At 51.9% G+C, this 24,546-nt stretch overlaps 1 protein-coding gene across 1 annotated transcript; it reads right to left on the bottom strand.

The window, feature by feature from the left end:
• Positions 1 to 783: 783 nt before the first annotated feature.
• LOC121835668 (chitinase-3-like protein 1) lies at positions 784 to 18,322 on the bottom strand. The gene is made up of 3 exons (XM_042290112.1): positions 18,074 to 18,322; positions 1,353 to 1,632; positions 784 to 1,178 (listed from the first exon to the last, which is right to left on the bottom strand). Exons 1-3 carry the CDS (start codon positions 18,320 to 18,322, stop codon positions 784 to 786), a joined length of 924 nt encoding a protein of 307 aa, XP_042146046.1.
• Positions 18,323 to 24,546: the final 6,224 nt, after the last annotated feature.

Raw genomic sequence — 24,546 nt, 5'->3', positions numbered from 1 at the left:
CGCTCCGCCAAGCGAATCATTGCGCAACATGCAGCTCGTTCACCGGGCACGAGGATTGCGTTAGCCTTCGTTTGGATTGCTGACCGGTCAACGTGCGCCAATATTTATTTATTTATTTATTCATATTACCCCTAAAGGCCCTCGTGAGAGGGTATTACATAGGGGGGTTACATACATATGAACGAGCGTATTGACCATTTCCGCTGCACGCGGCCCTCGAATTATTTATTAGGCGTCAGAACGTTGCATTCAAATACGCCGTTAATGTCGTACGTTTTATAATCGTTCGTTGTTTGAAAAAAACAAAACAGCTAGCTAACATAAAATTCACACTCAAAGCGGCAAATATACCCATATAACGTGGCAAACCCACGACATCTAATTCCCGAAACTTAACCACCGTGACCAGCGCCTTCGAGAACACTAAGCCGCAGACTAAATGCCACACGCTCGGAAGTACCCTGTCCCGCGACGCACTCGGAAAACAGATCACCGGCCCTCCTTTAACCCGCCAATGAGAAGATAGGCCGCCGTCACTTTTAATAGCCGAACGGTTTCAGTGGCAAACGGGTGGGCGCCATCTTGCCACTGAGACTGTAACCATCACTAGAGCACCTCTCATCGAATAAAATTAATAGAAATAAAATTGATAGAAGGAATGCCGATGATAGGTGTTTCGAGTGCATCGCGACTCAGCATCCCCTCGGGGGTCTCCAAGAAGGAACAGAGTCTTCCGCGCTTCTGCGGCTCCGCGCTCCAGGAGGCGATGGCTGGCACCGGCGCTCAGTGGCGGCGCTTGGTGCGGCCGGACCTCCCGTAGGAGTGGTTCCTGAGCAGAATGTCCCTGGCCCTGGCTAGCAGCGGCCTCCCGAACGTGGCCCTGAAGTCGTCCATGCAGATGTCCCACAGCGCCATGCCCCCGGTGAAGAGCAGCAGGTGGGCCTTGCTCTGCAGGGACACGTCGTCCTCGAAGCCGATCCACTGGTCGCCGTTCACGATGAAGGGGCACTGGGACACGCGGTCGAACTGACGCGACCAGCTCAGGTCGTGCGCCAGCATCTGCTCGATCTCGTAGTAGCTCACGACGCCCGGCTGCTTGGTAAAGACACCTGGATGGCCGGGGCCCGCCGCGGGGTCGCCCACCTGCAGCACGTTTGTGCGCAGACAAGTGGGGGGTGCTGTGACGAAGCTCGACATTTTTTTATTTAAGGTCTGTTACGTGAGTGTTGTGGTACACCACAGCCGTTTCGTACGCTTCAAGAAGTGCCTCAGCGAACTACACTGCCCCATCTCAGTACACATTAACGATAAGGCACGGGGCGGCGCCCGGGATCTGGGCCGAGTCCGTATACATGTGAGCCAGGTCTGGCCCTCGCAGGTCACTTTAACGGCGCACACCTTGTTGTTCTCGGCCGCCCTGAGCGTGAACGAGGCCCCGGCCAAGGTGAGGCTGAAGACAAGCTTGTCCATCTGGGCGACCTCGAGGGACAAGTCCCCCAGCACGTACGAGAGCCCCGCCTGGCGCAGTTTCTTGGCCTGGCTCTTGGCGCGCAGCGGGCTAAAGAACGACGTCACCGGGAAAGAGGCTGGGTCCATGGTGCGGTGCGTGTCCACGAACAGTACGTCGGCCACCTGCGCTGCCGGCAACGGACGCCGTCATGTCCTCTGCGTACACGGGAATAGAGGGCATACAAAGGGCGCCAAGAACGCGTTTCCGACTGTTGTGTTTAGCTTCCTGTCCCGGCCAAGCAACGAAAGCATTGAGACAGTTGGGCGCCCTTGATATATATTCGGCGATATACTATATATTCCGCGATATACTATATACATATACTATACCAACTAATTTACGTCCTTATTTCACCGTTAGCTCGCCAGCATTCACCTCTTAGCAGCTAAAGAACACATTATTACGAGAGTTTAGCTGTCGAACTCTTTTCTCTCTTTTGTGACATATACCCAACTAGGAGATTATCATCACCATGTGCATTCATGCAATGTCATCCAAATATTCAAAGATTGCATTTATGTTCCACACGTTTATAGTCAAACTTCTGTGGAGTGTGTTGCTGATGAGGAGTGGTATCGGTCAAAAAAACCATGGCAAGTTAATTCCTATTATGAAAACATTTGCTGAGATACTGCCACATCCACCCACATTGTTTCCGGCGTGATTGTCGGTAACGCCATCTGCCACCATCAGGTATGTTGTTTCATTTCTTTATGGATATTCGTATAAAGACCAGACTGATTGTACAGATACATAATTAGAATGCTTGCACAACAGCACTGTTCCAGTGATGTGTTGCAAGCGCTATGGTATTGCACAACATCAATAGTGCACAACAGCAGTGCTGAGCACTATGGTATTGCGAGTTGGAAATATTTTAAGTCATTAAATTGCCCTTCATCTGAACAAGTGCAGGTTGATGCCGCAAAACCTCCTAAGCTCGAACACTCAGGGTGGATGTTTAAATAGTCGGACTTCGCTAAGAGCCTGAATTAGACTGGTGTTCTTTGTCTAATTGTTATAATAACAATTAGACAATAACACCTTAGACAAGAACACCGATTGGTATAATATCTGCAGTAGAATGCTCCAAAAGTGTACTTAGAACCTATCACGTCACTATTTTATTTACTTGCACACCTGTAGATTTCTCAAGATATTTCTTTCATATAAATGAGCACAATCTGGGCGCTATGCCTGGTTGATGTCCGCAGTGACTATTGTTTTGGGCATGCAAGCATATATTTATTTTTGTAAATAGATATAGGCGGTGGCAGGTTAAGAGTTCAGGGTAAGCTCCCCCCAGCGCTTTCCACTTTAGCAGAGCGAGCACTGGAGAGGAGGTCGCCTCTTTTCCAGCATTTGTTCTGCTAAAGTGGAAAGAGGTGGCAGCAGCTTCCCCTGACCTCTTAACCTGTCACTGACTAAGGTATAAGATTTGAACATCGATCATTATTGTTTTTGCTTCAGCTCTACATGACATTTAAAATACAAGATCTATACCAGGGGCGAATCAGAGTGGCGATGCGGGCGAGTTGGTTCATGATACAACTGGAAACGGCGCACAAATAATAAAACCGAAGAACGTGTAGAAGCAGTGTTGGAACTAACGCGGTACAAGTAATATCATTACTGGTAACGCGTTAGTTCTTTGCCTGACGTACTAACGTACTTGTTAGCATCCCAATTGACTAACGAGTAAAGTAATGTCGTTATTGTTTTACGATATCTCCAATCAAATTACATTGCCAGTTACTTGTAAGTTTTGATTAAAAATGGCCGCATGATTGTTTGAAACCAAAATCATTTTTATTCTGTATACACTACATAAAAGTGGAAAAGAAACCCCAACAGAGTCTATGTATAAGCGGAGCCTTATCAAACTCCTTCGGAAGACACTTTGAACGTTCCCAGGACCGAGCCCAAAGGGAACGAGATTATCCCTGCGCGGAACCCCTAAGCGTCCCTGGTGCACTCTTTGTATAGAGGCTGCTAAGATCACCGTCGCTGTACCTTGAGCAGCCGTCTCGCTGGAAAGAGACATCCGTTCAGAAGGCAACGGTCTGCCGCCGCTCGAAGGATCTTTCCTCAGCGTCCCTAGCTACTCCAGCTGATCACATCCTTCTCTTCAAAACAAAGAAACTCTCGTTCTGTCAACAACAGAAAAGATAAACTCTAAGTTTGGAAGCGTTGACGCTCCCACGCCCTGAACCAAAACGCCAGCGGTGGCCGGGTGCTGTTGTGTCGTTAATTGGAAATGCGACGTTGGTTTGTGAAGGAAGAAAATAACGTTCATTTTAGCGAATAACTTTGATTACATTTCAGATAATAACTTTGATTCCTGTGGAACTGGATGAGTTTTCGTTTAAGGCGACGAACATGGTGTCGAGTGCAGTGCTCATTATTGCGTTGTTCTAGGTCTACATCCTTCGCTGTCAAAAAGTGGAAAATTGTATGCCACGTTGACTTATTTCATTCATCAGTTTCAAATCATGCTGCCGTCTCTCGATAAAATCACAAGGCTGTCACGAATGCTGTGGTGACGAAACAAAGAATGACTGATGAAAATGAAACATTTAATAGGGCGAACGTGTGCCCAAAACCAAGAAGTAAACAGAGGATAACAACAGAGCGTCGCGGGCGTCGAAGTCGGCGTAACAGCAGGATCGAACGCTGGGGCGAGACTGACCCGCCCACTCGGGGCACCTTTTGTACACGCGTGGGTTTCTGGAACATTAGGCGTAGAATATTCGGCGCGTAGAGCATTCGTAACTCGATCAGCAGGGAAGGATCTTGAACTTACGAGAATATCGAGTTGAAAGATTAAATAAAAGAGGAGTCCGCTCACGGTACTCGAACCCGGAGCCTCCGCTTGATAGCCAAGCGCGGTAACCATTCGGCCACGCGGTCGTTCGGCAATGCGCGCGGTAATACGTATAAATAATTTGCTTTAAAATTAAAATTGATTTTTGTTAAAGAGCATCGTGGCTGTATCATTATTTGTCACACATTGACCTTTCACAACGACTGATGTGACCTTTCGTATGCACTTGTAGGCACCGCTTGAAGGGACTCTTGCTGCGTTTTAGCATTTGGATTGTTTCATCCATTTAGACCCAAATATTTTCTAGTGAAGATGTTTAAATAACTTCCAGAAGTTTGAACTAACAATGACTTCAGGGGAATATTTATTTTGAATTATTACAGTCCAGGAGGTGAAGGCTACTCTTTTGGGCACTGTGTGCAAGGACTGATAAACTTCCAGTGGAGTTATAACTCACCAGAAAGTATCAGAATTGCAGCTATTCTGCAAAAGAGTGGAATAAACTCTTTATAAGTAATCGATTTTAACGCCACGCAAGGCTTTTCGGTTAAACTTCAGCAAAGTTGCTACGACACTCAATAGGTAAAGCATATAACCCTACTTATAGGAGTTCACGCAACCCTCATAGAAAAGTTGAAGGTAACTCTCCTCAAGACTAAAATTAACTATTGATTTGAGAGAGTCACTTTAGCACTTCGCAAGGGACACTAAGTTACTTTAACCCAGTGTTCCCATGAATATCACTTTCAGCGTGCGTACAACACCACCTGCAGGAGTATAGGCTAGTCCATTGAAGGGGTTAAGGTTACTCTTCCTCTCAAAGAGTAATTCCTACTCCAGAAAAAAGTAACCCTCATTCCGAACGGGTGACTTCAAGTTACTCTTTTTCAAAGTGTAACGCTGACCTACCAAAAGGTGTGGATTCTCGGACGTGCCAGTTACACTTCAAAAAGAGTTACATTGAGACCTTTTTTTTAGAGTGTGGCTTCCCAAGGCTTCCGTGGACTTCCAAGCTGGAGAGCGACCTGCAGAAGAACAAGCGCCTGCCCCACCCTCCACCGCTGCTGTTAAACCGCCAGGTTCGCGGCCGCGGCGACAGCAGGACACTCCCATGACGTCATAAAGCAAAAATCAAGAAACTATTTTTTTTTTTTTTTTTTTTTATGCGGTAAACACATTGTTAGGAGACGCCAGCTTTCCGACACCCGACGACGACGGCACCAAATTTCACGTATGCATGGAAACGACAGGCACTCTGTAGCTCCATGATCCCTCTGAAATAATCAATACAACGGCACACGAACGGCCTTTAAAACAGGGACTCAAACCGTGACCGTAACCCACACCAAAAACCGTTTGGGAGAGAATTTTGTTTTTAACCAATATTTTTTTGTAAAATAGTGGGTTACTGGATGAGGTGGTTAATGGGCATAATGAAAGAAAGCGCAAAAAGGAAGGGACGAAATGTGTATGTTCCTCCGACTTCGTCCCGTTCTTCTATTTTTTTTTTTTTCATTGTGTCGATGTTTTTATTCGACGTGAAGCGCAACATGAACCGATCAAAATTAATCGGTAACAGCATATTAAATTGTGTTGGCACATTTCTTTAACAAGTGGATTGATTTCTTGTTTTTATTCAGGTAGCGGTGTACATTTATATTTTTTAAAGATTTTTTGATATGCTCTGCGAATCCGTTACGACAAGCAACGCTTCTTTTCAAAGCTCGAGCATCTTTAGTGGAAAATCTTCTAAACACTTACGCAAGCCGTAAGCGGAAACACAGCGACCGCTGATCTGTGACGTCAGAGCCGAAAAGGTGTCATTTCGGAGCAGGTGGACTGAAGGAACGGTAAAGGTGCCAGCGCGCACCATAGAGTTTGCACACGTGTTTCGTATTAAACTGAGTAACACATCGGACTAAAATTGCATAGCGTTTAGGCACCGATGAGGGCGTAATAAATAGTGAGCATTTCAGCTGTGTGCGTAAGAGGGGAGCGTGTTTTCGTACGTCAGTTCGGTACAAAGAGTCACACGTGCTAAAAAAGAATCGCCGAATAAACAGGGACAAGGAAGTAGACAAGACGAAGTGCACTCTCAATTGAAGGTTTATTGAAACAAACACGCACTCTTAATACCACATTTCTGACTATTCGTTTAGAAAATAAAACTACGTATCTGTCAGGTGCACTGATGGGGCACTAACGCACTTGCTTTCTGATATAGAATGGATCGTAAAATTCTCGGGCAGTTTCATCTGCGTACCTCCCGAGAATTGTTGTCTGTGCTAATTCTGGATCACATGAGCCCCTATCCCAGTGCATTGCCAGATTGCCAGGCGGGGACTGTTTTACTGAGCACGCATGTTATCTTGCTACCAGGCATGACCACGCATTTATATCTTGCTTGCTTGTTCTCTTGTTATCAGCGGCCTGTGGAATTTTTGGGCGGACTGCAGAATGGAGCGCGGTCGACGGCGCGAAACCCGCCAAGTGTCCTCCTAACTGCTAAAGCACTAAAAGAAAAACATCTAGCCGGAAAGGCCGGAGCGACCGGAGGTCACTGGCTTTTGTCCGGCCTTTTACGGCGATAGCTGTTAGTGGGACAATCCGCGGTTTCGTGCCGTCGACCGCGCTCTATATCGACGCGGGCCCATTTTCGGCCCTCCACCCAAAAATTCCACGGGCCGCTGATAACAAGATAACAAGCAAGCAAGATATAAATGCGTGGTCATGCCTGGTAGCAAGATAACATGCGTCCTCAGTAAAACAGTCCCCGCCTGGCAATCTGGCAATGCACTGGGATAGTGCCTATGGGAACCAGAATTAGCACAAACAACAATTCTCGGGAGATAGGCAGATTAAACTGCTCGAAAGTTTTACGACGCATTCCGTATCAGAAAGCAAGACGAAAGCAAGTGCGTTAATGGACCTGCAACATACAGAGTTCTATTTTCTAAACGAATAGCAAGAAATATGTCAATTATAGTGCTTGCTTGTTTCAATGAACCTTCATTTCAAAGTGCACTTTGTCTTGTCTACTTCCTTGTCCCTGTCTATTCGGCGCTTTTCGTTTAGCAGGTGTGACTGCTCGTACCGAAGTGACGTACAAAAACACGCTCCCCTTTTACGCAGGCAGCTTGAACGCTATGGAATTTTCGTCCGGTGTGTTACTGGGTATAATACGAAACGCCTATGCGGACTCTATGGTGCGCGTTCGCACTTTTACCGTTCATTCAGTCCATCTGCCCCGAAATGACACCTTAGCGGCTCCGACGTGACACCTCAGCTGTCGCTGTGTTTCACCTTAAGGCCCGTCCAGACACTTGCGAATTTTTAAGACCGTGTACCTTGAATACTCGTGAAATCTCTTACAACGAGAGGACACACTGGCGCCATCTATCGGGTAGCTGTGAAAACTTGGCAGTCCCGCATATTTTCTATTTCTCTCGCGCATCCTCCCTTCTTTCTTGGCTCAAAAACCTTTTGTCAGCGTTATAAACGAGCCTTTCTAATAGGTATTACGCACATTTGAGCTCGGAAATCCCGCAAAACCTTCGCCTTGTGAAATGCCAGCGTGCCAGCGTGTCCTCTCGTCCTAAAAAAATTTAAGAGGTTTCAAGCAGGGTATTGAACCGAACCCGAACCGTGAACCGAAAACCGTGGAAAAAAAAAAGTTATTTTCTGTCAAACCGGAGTTGAACCGGAACGAAATAATTTGTTTCACTCCGGAGCGGAACCGATATGTTTTCCATGCGGTTTTCGGTTCACACGCGAAGTCAGGTCGCGTCAAAAGTGCGTGGCGAAAAACACAGTAACCTAAAAAAAGAAACCAAAAATGTAATATATATATATATATATATATATATATATATATATATATATATATATATATATTCGCGCAATCCGGAGAAAGCCGTGCGCTTGTTAAGAAACTACGTGTCCAATTTGTTATGAGCCTGACCAGGAAGCTAGGATTGAAGAAACCAACGGTTGATTGTCCAAGGCGGTGGATGTCCACGCTGCATATGCTCACCAGGCTACTTGAACTGAGAGGCTTCGCTGGAGAGTTGCTCTCAAAAGAAGAAAGCTCCAGGTCGACTGAAGACGTATGGGTGGAGGTCGAAATGCTCGCAGTATCGCTTCGCCCGGCAGAAGTGGCGACTAGGACATCGCAGAACGAACAGCTCACTGTAGGAGATTTTAACGGCGCATGGCTGAGATATTTCATGAACACTTCCAAGATATCGTCGCCGTTAGCAAAGGCCTTTTTCCAGTCAATGAAAAAGAGGGAGCGACAACTTCTTGACATGGACGTCTTCTGTGCAGCAGTGTACATGGATCCCCGATACCGCCATGTTCTCACCCTTGAGCAAAAGTACCGGGCCACGTTGCATTTCACAAAGTCTTGGATTCTGATCGCATCTCTGCAATGCGAGTAAGATTATACCTTGTCTTCTGAAAGTGCGGCGGCTCCAGAAGATCCGGCAGACGCCCTGGAAGCGCTCCTCAAGGAAAAAGAGGTTGAGGCTGGCGTGCACGTACAAGGTACCAGTAGCCCTCTTGATATAGCATGCCTCCTGGAAACGCTAGACAAGGAGCCGCGGTTTTCAAGAGACGCTAACGCGTTGCAGTATTCGGAAGAAAAACGGAAGCGCCATCCAGAACGCTGCGCATTGGCGCAAGTAGCCCTGAGAGTGCCTGCGACCCTGGTCAGCGTGGAGCGAGCCTTTTCTGCACTGAAGTTCGTTTTATCGTCTCAGAGGTGCCGTCTTTCCCCGGATATGCTTGACGACGTCCTGCTTCTTCGGTCAGCTGCCTGACATTGAACCAGGCCTTCACCCGCGTCCCGAGGTGCCCCAGCACTAGCTCGTTTGTTTTACATAGTAATGCGAGACTTTGCTTTCTATATGTACCACTTTTATAAAATATGCTTAGTTTATATTTTGCGGTCGCCAATTGTTTTGTAGCATATGAGTACGAACCGGTTCGAACCGGTTTGAACCTTTATTTTTTACTCCGGAGTTGAACCGGAGCTGAACCGTTTTCCCTGAACTGGAACGAAAACCGGAACGAGAAACATTTCGGTTCGACACCCTGGTTTCAAGGCACTCGGTTCTAAGGAGTCGAAAGTGTGTGAACGGGCCTTTAAGGGTTACATAAGTGTGTACAATTTTATTCCGCTGCACAACGTCTAAAAATCAACACGTTCATTTTCTTAACGCACGTGAACATCTCCGTCATCTGTGATATGCTCCTGCCCTGACCGCTTCGTACATATCGCCAAATAAGTTAATTTTAGCACACTGACCGGCATCAGCGAGCAGGCGCACGGGTAATCCTGGAGAATGTATTCCCGTCTCTTCCACTATCCTTGAACTACCGCCCACCATGTATAGGGCGTTGGAGTTGCGAATACTCGGCGTCGACTATTCTGAGTTTCGCTGTCAGGGCTATAGCGTAGCTTCCACAGTGTTCTACTCTGTCATAGCTGAGCGCATGCAAATGCAAGACGCAGCCACGTGTTCTCGCAGAAGCGTGGAGCTGCAGCAATGGCGGCGCAAAAACAGGAAGATGGGGTGGGGAGGAGGGGGGGGGGGGGGGGGCAGACATTTTTAAAAAAAAAGTTTCAAATCAACGATATCGGGGATGGGGGAGGTATATCTCCCCTCCGCCCTATCTCCCTTAGTTCCGACTCCTCCGGGCTGTAGCTAGCACCGTGGTAGCTTCGGGCTCTAGCTAGCCTTGACAGTGTAACAAAATAGTGGACGCCTGGTATATAGTACACCAAGGCCGTGTTCCAAGATTTACTCGATCTTACTCCGGGGTACCTTGGCGGTCCAAAACCTACCCGCGTCCAGCACTTTTCAATCTGAGTTGTAACGTGATACGACCCGCCGGAGTAACTCGGATTTATTTAGGTGAGATTTGGGACACAGCCCAAGAGTGACGTCATTCTTCATACTACGCAACATTCTAAGATCCATTTTTAGCTGTCTTTTCAAAAAAAGAAAAAAAAATTTAAGAAAGCTTAACCGGCAACCGAAATATAAAAACCGATACCGGAACAAACCGAAAGGGAATCAATAGGGACTTTTAGCAAACCGTTACCGTGTTCCGCGTACCGCACTACTGGAGCCTTGGAAGCATGCTTTTAAGTGCGCGCCCGAGTGATAAACCGTGACTGCGGAGCGTGCTCAAAAGCATGCTTCGAAGGCTCCTGTAGTGCGATACGCGAAACACGGTAACGGTTTGCCAAAAAAAGATCATAAATATTGCCGCGCGCCAAGTAGGCACCGCGGCCGTAGCACAACGGTTGTCGCGCTTACCTCCCACGCGAAGGGCCAGGGTTCGATTGCTGGCCGCGGCTACGCATTTTTGTTTACACTGTAATGTGATGTTCTAGTGAATTCGAGAACCGTCTAGCTGATTCGAGGTTAGAATGTTCTCCGCGTCGAACCTTCTACATCGAACGCTCCAGAAGCCAACGCGTGTACAAAAGCGGCTCCGCCTGGCAAGCAGGATTCAGTCTCGCCCCAGCGTTCGACTCTGCTGCCACGCCGACTTCGACGCCCGCGACGCTCTATTATTATCTTTTGTACTCTTTTATTTTTGGCACAAGTTCGCCACATTAAACGTTTATTTCTTCCTGTTTATTTGTTATTTTTGGTCACTACCCGTGACATTTTGGTGGAGGTGCGGGGTACCGCATGCCCGTGCAGCGTTCCCCTCCAAGGGACCGCAGTGCAAGTCCAATTCTCGGCTCGGTGAGAAGACCACTCACCGCAGAACCTGAAATTCGGACCAGCCGCCGCACCAAGGGAGAGGATCCTGAGTACGGTTTGCTCCTGGACAAGCCCAAGCCGCAGGAGACGACGATGGCCAACCAGTCGCAAGCCCCCGCCGCTTCTCCCGTCGTCTACATGCCCGTCGCACCGCGGACGGCTGCCCCCTTCCACGGTGAACTCTACGAAGACGTCGAAGACTGGATTGACCAGTATGAACGCGTTGCCCGCCACAATGGCTGGACCGACGAGCAACGCCTGCACAACGTCTACTTCTCGCTTGAGGGAACCGCCAAGCACTGGTACGAGAACCATGAGTCCTCTTTGACGTCGTGGGACATCTTCAAGACCGACCTGAAGGCTACGTTCGTCAACCACCACCGCCGAGAGAGAGCCGAGGACCTACTGCGAACCAGGACCCAGGGCCCCAATGAAAGCGTCACGAGCTTTGTGGAAGGCGTGCTCCGCCTGAGCTCCCGCGCCGATCCTCAGGCCACCGAGGGAAAGAAGCTGCGCATTTTGATGCGGGGCGTGAAGGACGACATCTTCGGAGGCCTCGTCCGCAACCCGCCGGCAACCGTCGACGCCTTCGTCAGCGAGGCGACAAACATCGAGCGCGCCCTCCAAGCGCGCGCTTCTCACTACCAGCAGCAGCCAAGCGTCACTGCAACCGCGCTGCTTAGCGGTGAAAACGTGCCTGGTACGGACATCCGCGAAATTATTCGGGAGGTTGTCCGGGAGGAACTGCGAAGGTTGCTGCCAACCACCAGCCGTCCGCCAACCATTTCCATCGCCGAGGCTGTCCGAGAAGAAGTGCATCGCGCGCTCCAACCAGAGGTTCCCGTCACCAGGGTTGCACCGGAGGAACCGACGTTGAGCTACGCCGCCATGGCCCGACGACCGCCGCAAGCTTCCCGCCAAGCCACGGCGCCACCCCGAAGAGACGCCCCAACGCCGCAGTACCCCCGACGGCAGGAAGATCAGGCGCACGTTCCCCCAGAGCGACCTGCGCCGAGGAAGACAGACGTCTGGAGGACGGCCGACCGACGCCCGCTGTGTTACCACTGCGGGGAAGCTGACCATGTGTACCGCCGATGCCCATACCGACGACTCGGGCTGCGCGGATTCCACCCAAGCGACCCGTGCCCCCGGTATGGTGAACGCCCTCGGGGGATCGACGAGTACCTGCGACGACCCCAGTCCCCCGAGCCTGCGTCACGCCGAGAGTTCCGGTCGCCGTCACCGCGACGTCCAGCTTCGCCGATGCACCGACCCCGACGTGAAAGCCTGTCACCCCTCGCTCCTCGCCGGGGAAACTTAGGCGCGGCAACCCCTGGAGGTGGAGTTGCCGAAGACGACCGACGCCAAGATCCTCCACGAACGTCAGAGGGCCCCCACTCAAACGCTACCAGAAATCGAAACGACGCCCCTGCAACGGTGTCCAATAACCTAAACGTCGTCATCGACGGCCACGACGCATCAGCGCTCGTGGACACCGGAGCAGACTACTCAGTCTTGAGTGGGAGGCTCTCCCGCCGCCTTCGAAAAGTCACCACGCCGTGGGATGGACCACAAATACGAACCGCCGGAGGGCACCTCATCACACCAGTCGGGAGATGCACTGCTCGCGTCGAGATCCACGGTGAGACGTGCCCTGTTAAGTTCGTCGTTCTGCAAGACTGTTCAAGAGACGTTATCCTCGGAATGGACTTTCTTTGCGAGTATGGCGCCGTCATCGACCTCGGGGCAAACCAGCTGACGCTGCGAAAGCCTGTTTTACCGTCGGTGGAGACCAACACGACGTCAACCGCGATCCGAGTTATCGCCGACCATGTGAGCTTGCCGCCGCGGTCGAGTGTTTTCGTCCCCGTCATAACCGACGCAGCCATGCACGGTGAAGCTCTTCTGGAAGGCAACGTCCAACTGCTCCTTGAGAAAGGAATTGGCGTCGCACGAGGCGTAACGGATCTCCAAGAAGGACGTACAACCGTTCTTGTAACGAACTTCCGAGAGGAGCCGCAGCACCTAACGAAGGGTACCACTGTGGGCCACATTGAGGGGCTTCAGGCGCCAGTCGTGGTCACCGCAATCTCCGTAGAAACCTCGTCGTCACAGCAGAACAGCACGCCGCCGCCGCTCGACATCGACCCCGAGCTCCCAGCTACGAAGCGCCGGCAACTGGTAGATCTCCTTGCCGAATACAGCGACTGTTTTGCCACGACATCGAAGATTCGCCAAACACCAATGGCGAAACATCGCATTGTTACCGACAACGACGCACTTCCTGTCCACCAGTCGCCGTATCGAGTCTCCTCAAAGGAAAGGAAAGTGATTCAAGATCAAGTCCAGGAGATGCTCGACGACGACATCATTCAACCCTCAAGAAGCCCATGGGCGTCCCCAGTCGTCCTTGTAAAGAAGAAGGACTGAACCCTGCGGTTCTGCGTGGACTATCGTCGACTGAACGCTGTGACGAAGAAGGACGTCTATCCGCTCCCCCGCATCGACGATACGTTAGACCGACTGCGCCACTCCCGATATTTTTCGTCGATGGATCTGAAGAGTGGCTACTGGCAGATTGAAGTCGACGAACGCGACCGGGAGAAAACTGCCTTTGTCACTCCCGACGGACTGTACGAATTCAAAGTGATGCCGTTCGGGCTTTGTACTGCGCCAGCCACCTTCCAGCGTGTCATGGACACCGTGCTGGCAGGTCTGAAATGGCAGAGCTGCCTCGTCTACCTCGACGACGTCGTGGTATTTTCACGAGATTTCGACGAGCACCTGAAACAACTTCGAGCCGTGCTTCAAGCCATAAAGACCGCCGGCCTGTCACTCAAGCCAACAAAGTGTCGATTCGCCTATGGTGAACTTAAGTTCCTTGGCCACGTCGTGAGCAACAAAGGTGTTCTCCCTGACCCTGAGAAGACCCGCGCCGTGGCTGCATTTACGCCGCCGTCTGACAAGAAGGCCGTGAGAAGATTCCTCGGACTTTGTGCCTACTACAGACGATTTGTTCGGGACTTCGCCAAGCTGTCCGCACCGCTGACGCACCTCACGAAGGACGCCGTAAAGTTCGAATGGACAGACGAACACCAGCAGTCATTCGATGAGCTGAAACGAAGACTCCAGACGCCCCCGATTCTTGGCCATTTCGACCAGTTCGCTGATACAGAGATCCACACGGACGCCAGTAACACCGGACTTGGCGCAGTGCTAGTTCAAAGGCAGGACGGGGCAGAGCGAGTCATCGCATACGCGAGTCCGACGCTATCTAAGGCGGAGAGGAACTACTCTACAACTGAAAAGGAGTGCCTTGCTGTCGTCTGGGCTATAACAAAGTTTCGCCCATATCTGTATGGAAGTCCTTTTCGCGTGGTCACAGACCACCACTCGCTCTGCTGGCTCGCGAATCTGAAAGACCCCTCCGGACGCCTCGCCCGGTGGAGCCTACGACTGCAGGAGTTCGACATGACCGTTGTGTACAAGTCCGGCCGGAAGCAACATGACGCCGACTGCCTGTCAAGAGCTCCTGTCGAGGCCGGTCCTGCCTGTATCGAAGACGACGACGATGAGTGTTTCCTCGGCGCTTTGGACGTCAGCGACATGGCAGCACTCCAACGAGACGACCCTGAACTGCGAGCGCTCATCGATCACTTAGAGGGACAAGCGAGTTCGGTTCCCCGTGCTTTCTTAAGAATCCTGCATACATTTTCCATGCGGCGAGGGGTGCTGTACAAGGAGAACTTCGTCAACAACAACACATCATGGCTGTTGGTTGTTCCTGCCAGCCTTCGAGACGAAATATTCCAAGGATGCCATGATGACCCAACGGCTGGCTACAGCAGGACGCTCGCCAAGATTCGAGAAAAGTTCTACTGGCCGAGGCTACCGAAGACCGTTCACCTATACATTCGATCATGCCACGAGTGTCAGCGACGCAAGAAACCGCCAACGAAGCCGTTAGGACTTCTGCATCCGATTTCTCCCCCGTCTATGCCGTTCCAGCAGATCGGAATGGATTTACTTGGCCCTTTCCCATCGTCAACATCGGGAAACCGCTGGATTATCGTCGCCACCGATTATCTCACACGGTACGCCGAGACGAAAGCCCTTCCAGCAGGCACGGCTGTTGAAGTCGCCAAGTTTTTCATTGAGTCCATTGTCCTCCGGCACGGCGCCCCTGAAGTCCTCATCACAGACCGTGGATCTTCGTTCATGGCCCAGCTGACGCAAGAGATCCTTCGTCTCAGTGGCACCGGCCATCGTCGAACTACTGCATACCACCCACAGACCAACGGGCTGACCGAGCGACTGAACAAGACAATCGCCGATATGATCTCTATGTACGTCGACGTAGAACACAAGACGTGGGACGAGGTGTTGCCCTACGTCACGTTCGCCTACAATACGGCGGTTCAGGAGACCACTGGATTCACCCCTTTCCAGCTGGTACATGGTCGGAAGGTCACGACCATGCTGAACGCAATGCTGCCCCATGAGCCATCTGTAAATGAGAGCGACGACGCCCAGGCGGTTGCTCAACGCGCCGAAGAAGCCCGCCAGCTCGCCCGACTCATGATTCAAGACCAGCAACGCGTCGACGCGGGCCGCTACAACCTTCGTCGCAAGGACGTTCACTTCCAGCCCGGAGACAGGGTGTGGGTGTGGACGCCAATCCGTCGCCGCGGCCTCAGTGAGAAACTGCTGAAACGGTACTTTGGACCATACAAGGTACTTCGTCGCCTCGGCGAGCTGAACTACGAGGTGATGCCTGACGGAACAAGAACATCATCACGCCGCCCACCACGACCTGAAGTCGTCCACGTCGTGCGCCTGAAGCCTTACTACGCTCGATAGGACTGTGGATCTTATGTGTTTCAAATGACTCTTTAGTTTGCCGTTCTCTTTATGTGCTTTGTTTTGTGTTGCATCGAGGCGATGCACTTTTTAAGGGGGGGGGGGGGGGGGGGGGAGTAATGCCGCGCGCCAAGTAGGCACCGCGGCCGTAGCACAACGGTTGTCGCGCTTACCTCCCACGCGAAGGGCCAGGGTTCGATTCCTGGCCGCGGCTACGCATTTTTGTTTACACTGTAATCTGATGTTCTAGTGAATTCGAGAACCGTCTCGCTGATTCGAGGTTAGAATGTTCTCCGCGTCGAACCTTCTACATCGAATGCTCCAGAAGCCAACGCGTGTACAAAAGCGGCTCCGCCTGGCAAGCAGGATTCAGTCTCGCCCCAGCGTTCGACTCTGCTGCCACGCCGACTTCGACGCCCGCGACGCTCTATTATTATCTTTTGTACTCTTTTATTTTTGGCACAAGTTCGCCACATTAAACGTTTATTTCTTCCTGTTTATTTGTTATTTTTGGTCACTACCCGTGACAATATAACGCTAACCGTAACCGTAACCGAAACGTTATTATTTTCGGTTCGAGTCCCTGGTTCATCATTTTTTATGCTCCAGCAGCATGCACTACATTGTAGTCGCGCAAAGACGTGTTTTTATATTTGCTTATTGGAAATTGGCTTCGCGTTAGAAGATAGATTGTCGCGAAAATGAAGCTACAAAAATGTACGACAGGGGCGCCTCTTTTATTCCGCACGCGCAGCTTTACAACTACTCAACATGGGTTCGGTCATAGTGCACTCTAGCGCGCTTTACGTCAGTGCACTCATTGTCTATTGGTAGTGATATCAAAATAATTATTGGGAATTTGTGGATATTTAGACAGCGTGTGGCTGGTCAGCCATTTCAAAGTTGCGACGAGTCACTGGCTGTAGATGAGCAATTTAGCCAGTGCAGTACGACCGCTAGCCTGGGCTCTTTAACGTGCACCACGCAGTAAAGTGATATCAAACAGTTGTGCGCACTACCAGAGTGGAAGAGGCTAGGCGAGTCAAACCCAGGTCTGTATTTCTGCGGTGCTTCACTGCAGGCTGCGTCATCTATGTGAAGGTCATACTCCGCTGATTTAATTGCGAGGGCCTATGTAGCGGGCAACTAAGAATCAGATCTTTTTATTGATTAAGGTCCTACTCAGCATGTCGCCATTTCTCTTCAACTATCTACTTCCTCACTCCGCTCGTTCCTCTTGCCAGACATTCTGAAGAAAAAATGCCACCCCGTCTAAAAGACAGTCTGCGTTCAGCCTCCACGATGGCTCCAAGGTACCAAAGCGACGTAGTTTGACGGAAGCTTGTCGCGGAGAGGGTGCACTGTGTAATTGAGAGATCGGTAGTGCATACAGTCTAAATCGAACGCCACTCAATCACTGTGGCGTGCAATCTGCCCTTCGCTGATTTTTTACGTAAGACCCCAAATTGTACCGGCTTTACTGGGAAAGCGTTAGGCGAGCAAAAGTGAATGTTGTCCGCGATGGCATGTTCGTAGCCCTCGCCTCCTTGTGGTGTAACCACTTTACTAGAGTGTGCTAGAAGAGGTGTGTGTCGTGAGCCAGCCCAGAATCCTGAGGTGTTCTAAAGCAGCGCGCGTGGATTCAAAATGTGGCGTCAGCGTGAGGAAGCTGGATGTGCACGTTTACGCTCCTAGTACACTCATTTACCCAAACTTGTCAAATAGGCCTTCCGGAAAAAGAGAAAAAAAAAGCGACTGCCGATGTTTGAGCGAAAGGACTCGGGCCTCCATCGAGCCCCGAAGAAGGTAGGCCTCTAAAAGCCTACGGGGGCTTACCTTCTTCGGTCGATGTTTCAGCTAATAGCAGTTTCTTCGGTGCTCTTATCTGACCCTGAGGAAGTCGAGTCTCTTAGCCACACGTTGGCAACCACTTCCAAGCTTCCCGCGAGAACATCCCTTGTCGAGTTCTTCCCACTGCCGCCACCTTCGCTCCGAGGAAGCTAAGACAGCGAACGCTCAGGTTCCACTCCTGGAAGGTTGCTCAGTGCATCTCCTTCCTCTCCGAGAACACCTTTCCGCCTTGCTCCTTCTGCTCACCTGGGCGACTTCGCGGACGTCGTAGCCGGCGGTCCTCCGCTCCTTGTCTGCGGGCAGCACGATGCCCAGGCGCAAGGCGTCCTCGGCCAGCCGTCGCTTCAGCGTCCGCACGAGCGCGCTCAGCATCCCGCGGTCCTGGCCGGCCATCGGCTGGCGCCAGTGCAGCACCAGGCCGTCGTAGCCGTACTGCTGCAGCCAGCGGGCCGCGTTGTCCGCGAACTCGACGCGATACCTCCGCTGAGCGGCCATCTTGCGCAGGGCCTCGCTGTCCGCGCCGCTGCCACCCAGCGCCGCCCAAATCACCAGGCTCACGTCTGCGCCCGCATAGCCCACGGATAACGTATAAATCAGGGTGTTTTAGCGTGGCCTTACCGTGTTTAACCGCCCTCTTACACCGTGAGGAAACGTTTTTGGCCATCCGTCATCTCCAACAGTCCGCTTGTGGCATGTCAATAACGGTGTCCAAATGCCGGTAATTCAATACAGCCCTCTTTATTACGGACCCCGTTACCAATCATAACTCGCTACATATACAACATTTTCGGGGACGAACTGGGTAGATACATTTTTGTCTCGTTATTATTTACAAGTCACATCATGGAGGCTTTTCTTGGGGGGGAACCGTGTCCTTATTAGGGAGTTTACTACGTAAATCGTTCTCCGATAACGATACCCGATAACGATACCACCTGCATCTCTCCTCCAAACAGCGTGGGCCTTCGCGGTCTCGGTTTGTGTGCCGCCACCGCGTCCGACGCGTCCTACGCGAGATGCTTGAACGGGCCCGGCGCTGCCGTTAGGCTTAGAGGACTTACGACCCCGCGGTGGAGACACTCTGCTGCCTGCTTGTTGTTGTTGTTCTGCCTCAGCACCGAGTGGCTGGTCGACGCGACGGTTCTTCTCTCCGGCGAATCTCAGAATCTCAGCACCACACCTGCACCCGTTGTCCCAAATGTGTTCTGGGTTGCCAGGCCGCGCTGTGCTGTGATGCATGTGACCGCTGGTCCCACCGTGCATGCGTGTATGTCTCTCTGCCGGAGTACAGGAAGTTGAGCTCCAGCAACGATTTGTAGTATTGCCTGGGTTGCTCCCTGCCCGCTTTCGCGGACGACTTGTTTTGACCTTCCCGTGGCCTCCTCGATGCAGCCTTCCACAGTACCTACGCCCGCTGCAACCGGGAGATCGTCCGGCAGAGGGAGGAAGGTGACAACGTTCCGGTACGGCAACTGCCGAAGCATTCAAAACAAGGTGGTAGACCTCCAGGCACACGTGTCTTCGTTGCCCCCAGGTTCTGTTATGTTGCTCACGGAGACTTGGCTCGACGCGGGTGTAGCAGACAGCGAACTTTTCGACACGAATGCTTACACCGTGTTCCGAAAAGACAGGTGTGGCAGGCCGGGGGGGGGGGGGGGGGGGGGTTTATTGGCCTTCCCGCCGTCGGCACGCGTTTTTCGTCGCACGGACCTTGAACACCAAGATCTCGAAGCACTCTTCGTGGAGCTCTGCCTGCCTCACTGCACAGTCCTAGTGGGCTGTGTCTACTGCCCGCCGTCGACACGGGATACAGGCTCCTAGAGGTATCGTCACGGACCGCTTCTTTCAGGAACTATGAGAACATACTGGTATTCGGCGACTTCAACTCGCACATTGACTGGTTCACACACGAGGATCCTGTCCCCCGCGATCGTTCGGATGGCTTCTTACTCGACATTGCGTCATCAGCTGGCCTCACGCAGGCGTGCACTGGATCGACGTACTCAACTCGCGACGAAACTTCCAGCTTTCTAGACCTCTTTGTAGCAGACCCGACCCGAATAATTTCCTGTGAGACTTCTGAGGGACTGCCCGGTAGCGATAACCTGGCGATCGAGGTGACGTACGCCGCTGTGTTGCCACGTAGGGGGCACCATGCACGCACACTATGGAAGTTCAACCAGACCGACCACGGCCACCTAGCACGCCTGGCACACCTCGCACCTTGGTGCATGACGACGACTGGCGATGACCCCCTTGGTAATTTCGACCTGGCGGAAGCAATTCAGGAGTGTGTGCCCTTCCGCACCCGCTCCTCGGGACGAAAATATTGCCCATGGATCACCCTTGACATAACGAAGGCAGCGAGAATAAATAGGGGACTGTTCAGTAAGGCCTCCCGCTCTAACTGTCCCGTGGCTTTTCGCGCTGCAAAAGACCACCAACGCGTTCTAAAGGATACCATACACGTCGCACACCAGCGCTACACCTCCAGGATAGCACAAAAAGCAAAGGACGACCCTAAGGTCTTCTGGTCGTACGTAAGTCGCCTCAGAAGCCCTTGCCAACGTCCCAGCTTCAGCGCCAACGGCAGAATGATCGATGCCCCCGGTGAGATTGCTGCACTCTCCGCAGACCACTTCTCGTCTGTCTACAACACCGATGGACAGCGGCTCTCTGCGCATTCCGCTGCTTTCGCACCATCATCATCTGGCACCGATGCATCGAGCCTGGAGCAGATCACTTTCTCAACGGGAGCACTGAGGATTGCGGTGTCTAATGGCCAATTCGTCTGGTGCCCGCATTGCACCGGTGCAGTGCGGTTCGTCGTACACGGAAGGCTAGAGGGAAGAGGGGAGCTTCCTTCTCTCCCCGCCAGTCTTTCGTGTACTAAAGTGAAAAGAGTTTACTGCACTGGACGGGTGCGGTGTGCCCCAGATGAATAGGCCATAAGATCAAGCATTCGCAGTGTCCTGGCCCAGACGGTGTGGCACCTGCCTTTTTCAGGATGGACAGGTTCCCTCTCGTCCAGTACGCGGACGACACGTCGATATTGGCCCCACTTACTACCTCCGACACCTGCCTCCTCCTCCAAGACTACATCAAAAGCATAAAGTGCTGGTCGAAAAGTGCCGTGGTGCACTTTAGCCGGCAGTAAGGTGAAGAAACCCTGCTATCATCTGCTTGGTGTGCCACTAGCCACATACGACTCTCTCACCATCTTAGGGGTCACATTGACGAGAACACTGGATTTTTCTGTCCACATAGCCAGTGTCGTGGCCAAGGCTCGACGATCCATGGGGTTTGTGTCTGGGGTGTCCAGGCCATGTGGACCCTCGGCCTTCCGCACCTTGTACTGCCGTCGTTAGAGTATCGTAGCTCTGTGTGGTCCCCGTCTCAACGCCATCTCGTGGATAGCATTGAGAGCGTGCAGAGACGCAATTCCCGGACGCTTTGCGCACGCGCTTCGGGCTCCACGGACGCAGATTATTCAAACCGACTTAAACTTGCGGGGTGGCGGCCACTTGAACAACGTCGGAGAATGGCTCGCGTGCGCCTGGTTTGCCGCGCTCTGGACGGCTCACTAACTGGGTCTTACTTATCAACGGCAGTGCGTGTGAATAGACGTACTGGCCAGCCTGAGCCACTGCATGCCAGGACTGTAAGGCATGGTCTGTCCGCGATCCCTGCAGGCGTAGGTGAGCTTTTCTCTGTTCCGCTGAGGGAGCGCAAGCTTCTTCTGCGGGGCAGGGGGGAATCCCATGAGCTATGCAGACGATACGGCCAGCATCTGTTCACAAGTTGATGGCCCGTAAGGGGTTCGCCCAAGGGTCTTCGCGCGTGCTCCGTGTCACCCTGTGGCGGGCCGTGGCGAGAGCCGTGGTTGCGGGCTCGGCTGTGCGGGGTGCACCACACACAGCGGTGCGCTCGCGGGTTTGGGCTTGTAGCTGGGGCCTCCGCCGTGGTCTGCGTGGGGGTGGGTTGGGGCACAGCGAGTTTTCTTATCTTCCCCTCTGGGTTATGATTATTTCGTTGTTTCTATACGTGTATGTGTGTTATTCTTATCTTGTTCTTACGACTATTGTTTGTTTATGTTTACACCTACTCAGCGGCGGGCTAGCAGGCACACATGCGTAAGGGTACTAACCTTTCTGTCTAGCCTTGCACGCCGCTGAGTGGGCAAACTTTCTCGTGCAAATAAAAATGTATTATTATTATTGTTATTATTATTATTATTATGAACGGCCAACGCAAGCCTTTGATGATGGGCAATTATCGTCTTCAAAGCGGGTGACATCTCGACACCTGGACTTCTCTCCGGCAGCAATGTTCAATTGTCGTCGTCGAAAGGGCTAATATCACGACACCTGGACTTCCCACAAGCAGCAAAACTGGGCTCGGTGGCTCCAACAGCGTCTGAAGAGAGCTGATCCCTTCGATCGAGCGAAGACCCCAGAGTCTTCGGCAGTGCCTGAACTACTTAGTGGCTGACCAGGTCATCCCCGTCCCTGAGTTGGACAAAGAGCTGTCGCACCCTGGGAGACGAGCGCGCCAAAGAGTTCGCCTCGTCTCGACAACCCAATGGACCGGCGATCGGCTCAGCGTCTCGTCACTTGTCCGGACCACGAGAAGTTCATGGTAGATTAGCGAGTTTCGTCTGGCCAGAGGGTTTGCGTTGGATCAACGTAACCATCGGCACCTGGCACGGCCTCGAGGCGTCCTGACGGCTCGGACTTTCGTGCGTTTGTGCGTGTGTGCGGGGAGGGGCGACAGAGGCGGAGCCTAGTGGTGTGTGAACTTCGGGTGACGAGATTGGCTGGAGACACAGCTGCTTGGGTCCCCTATCTGGGGAAGGAGGGAAAACGGACCTGTTAAAAGGGAGAGGCGAGCCCCTTCAAATTGTTTTCTCTGACTTCTTGATGCTGTAAATATGTGTTGAACAGTGTACATATCGAGGAACCCCTGCTCCCTCGAGTTTCCTGCTCCCGTCCTGCTACTGTTCGCTACCGGGACGACGACCCACTCGTAACAGGGCAGTAAGTTTTCAATTTTCCCAGGCGGGGATTTTTCAAAAAGCTCTTTTCAAGCCCCCCCCCCCCCCTCCCCCGGTATACGGGGCATGTGCCAGAGTACTCCTTCCGACGACTTGGCGCATGCATTGGATCGTTATCGGGTACGTTGTCGGAGGCATCGAGACGATCTACTAAAACCATATTAACGAGACATCACTGTACTAAAACATTCTATTCAAACCGAGCCGGAGCAGGGAACCTAGTGTCAACACCAGCGGCAAATTCTTAGTTTCGTTACTTTGTACGAGTTCTTGTTAGTGCAGAACTCATTTGAATGGAAATCGGCAATTGTGTAGCCGTCCCCATACTGTGCCGTCATCGGATAAATTTAGCGGGCTAGCGTCCCTCCATATATTTAGAGGGACGTCACTATGAGTAACGTGGTCACGTGGTTGCAGTGCCGCTGTGGGTCACGTTGCTGATGCTACTACGGGTTATGCGGTCACGTCATCATCTGACGTGCATCAGGCCACGCCAGCTCCCGTCTGAGGTCGCGTGCAGTCACAGTGTCGCTTGACTCTCCAAGTGTGTCATCTGACGTGACGGTGCCGCCAAAGTTAATCATACCCACGCGCTGGGGTTGGCAAAGCAGAATACGTGTGCTGAGCTCCAGGAATTGTTAGAGTACGGCTATTCTCATCACCGCGGTGGTTGAACACGACCCACAACCCTCTGTCCGCCGAGGCATTGATTCTTACAAGCCGAAGTCGAGTTCTCAGGCAGTTTTCGTGTCAATCCATAAGCCGCGCTCGACTTTTCGAAGGCAAGACAAAGAAATAGACCCCTTTTATCCTCGAAATTTTGCCGCGTAATGAAGCTTCTAGCGTGTTTCACATGCAGCGGTTTTGGCCCTAAAGCGGCGCGATTTCTGCCGTCGCGGCGCTCGTGCCCCAGAATTGCTGGTGCTGGCCAGAGCGCCGCGACGGCAGAAATCGCGCCGCTCTAGGGCCAAAACCGCTGCATGTGAACTAGGCTTTACCGCTCATTCACACTGGAAGCGGATCCGCGTTCGCAAAGCGGTTGCGAACGCGGTTGTATAAAGATCCAGTGCTATTGCACGCGCACTTGACGTCATCAAGTGCGCGTGCAATTGTACTGGATATTTCTACAACCGCGTTCGCAACCACTTTGCGAACGCGGATCCGCTTCCAGTGTGAATGAGCGGTTAGAGTGGGTGGCGATCTGAATCGCTAAACTCGTCAACAAAAGTATTCTTTGTGTTATGACATAGTGGGGGGAGGAGCCGAAAGATTGCTGCGAAGTTTTCTTTTCTAACAAACCCGCAGATCCGTTTGTCTTCGTGACGTTTTTCGTTGAAGGGACGAAACATCCCTACGCCTCCCTAGGCACCGAACAAGAGCAGCACTAGAGAGCGCGCGGAGACGACCGTGGCTCATAGGTGTGACGTCACAACAAAGATTATCAGCTGCGACCGTTATGTTTGATGGTCTCTAAAAAGCACGATGGGTGCTTGGGAATTGCATTTTAAAATCAACACCGTCGAAGTTGATAGTCTGGTATCGTTCTTATTTCCGCCGATAAAGAAGAATTTACAAAAAAGCGTCCCTGCCGTTCTTTTGATTTATCTCGGCCTTGCCCGGCGTGGCTAGGTCACAACCAGCCGACTACCGTTGTCCACTTTCGGGC

The sequence above is a fragment of the Ixodes scapularis genome, unplaced genomic scaffold (genome assembly GCF_016920785.2).
Source record: "Ixodes scapularis isolate PalLabHiFi unplaced genomic scaffold, ASM1692078v2 PGA_scaffold1__304_contigs__length_218370807, whole genome shotgun sequence".
Taxonomy (NCBI): domain Eukaryota; kingdom Metazoa; phylum Arthropoda; class Arachnida; order Ixodida; family Ixodidae; genus Ixodes; species Ixodes scapularis.
Note: the sequence above shows the minus strand (reverse complement) of the source record. Positions and strands in the feature narration are given on the sequence as shown.

What these genes read in the sequence shown, in the direction of transcription:
- LOC121835668 (XM_042290112.1), bottom strand. Translation starts at nt 18,322, where the DNA reads ATGGCCGCTCAGCGGAGGTATCGCGTCGAGTTCGCGGACAACGCGGCC. An exon ending in ACGTCCGCGAAGTCGCCCAG is followed by an intron (nt 1,633 to 18,073) that starts GTGAGCAGAAGG and finishes CCGGCAGCGCAG; the next exon opens with GTGGCCGACGTACTGTTCGT. An exon ending in GGGCCAGACCTGGCTCACAT is followed by an intron (nt 1,179 to 1,352) that starts GTATACGGACTC and finishes GCTTCGTCACAG; the next exon opens with CACCCCCCACTTGTCTGCGC.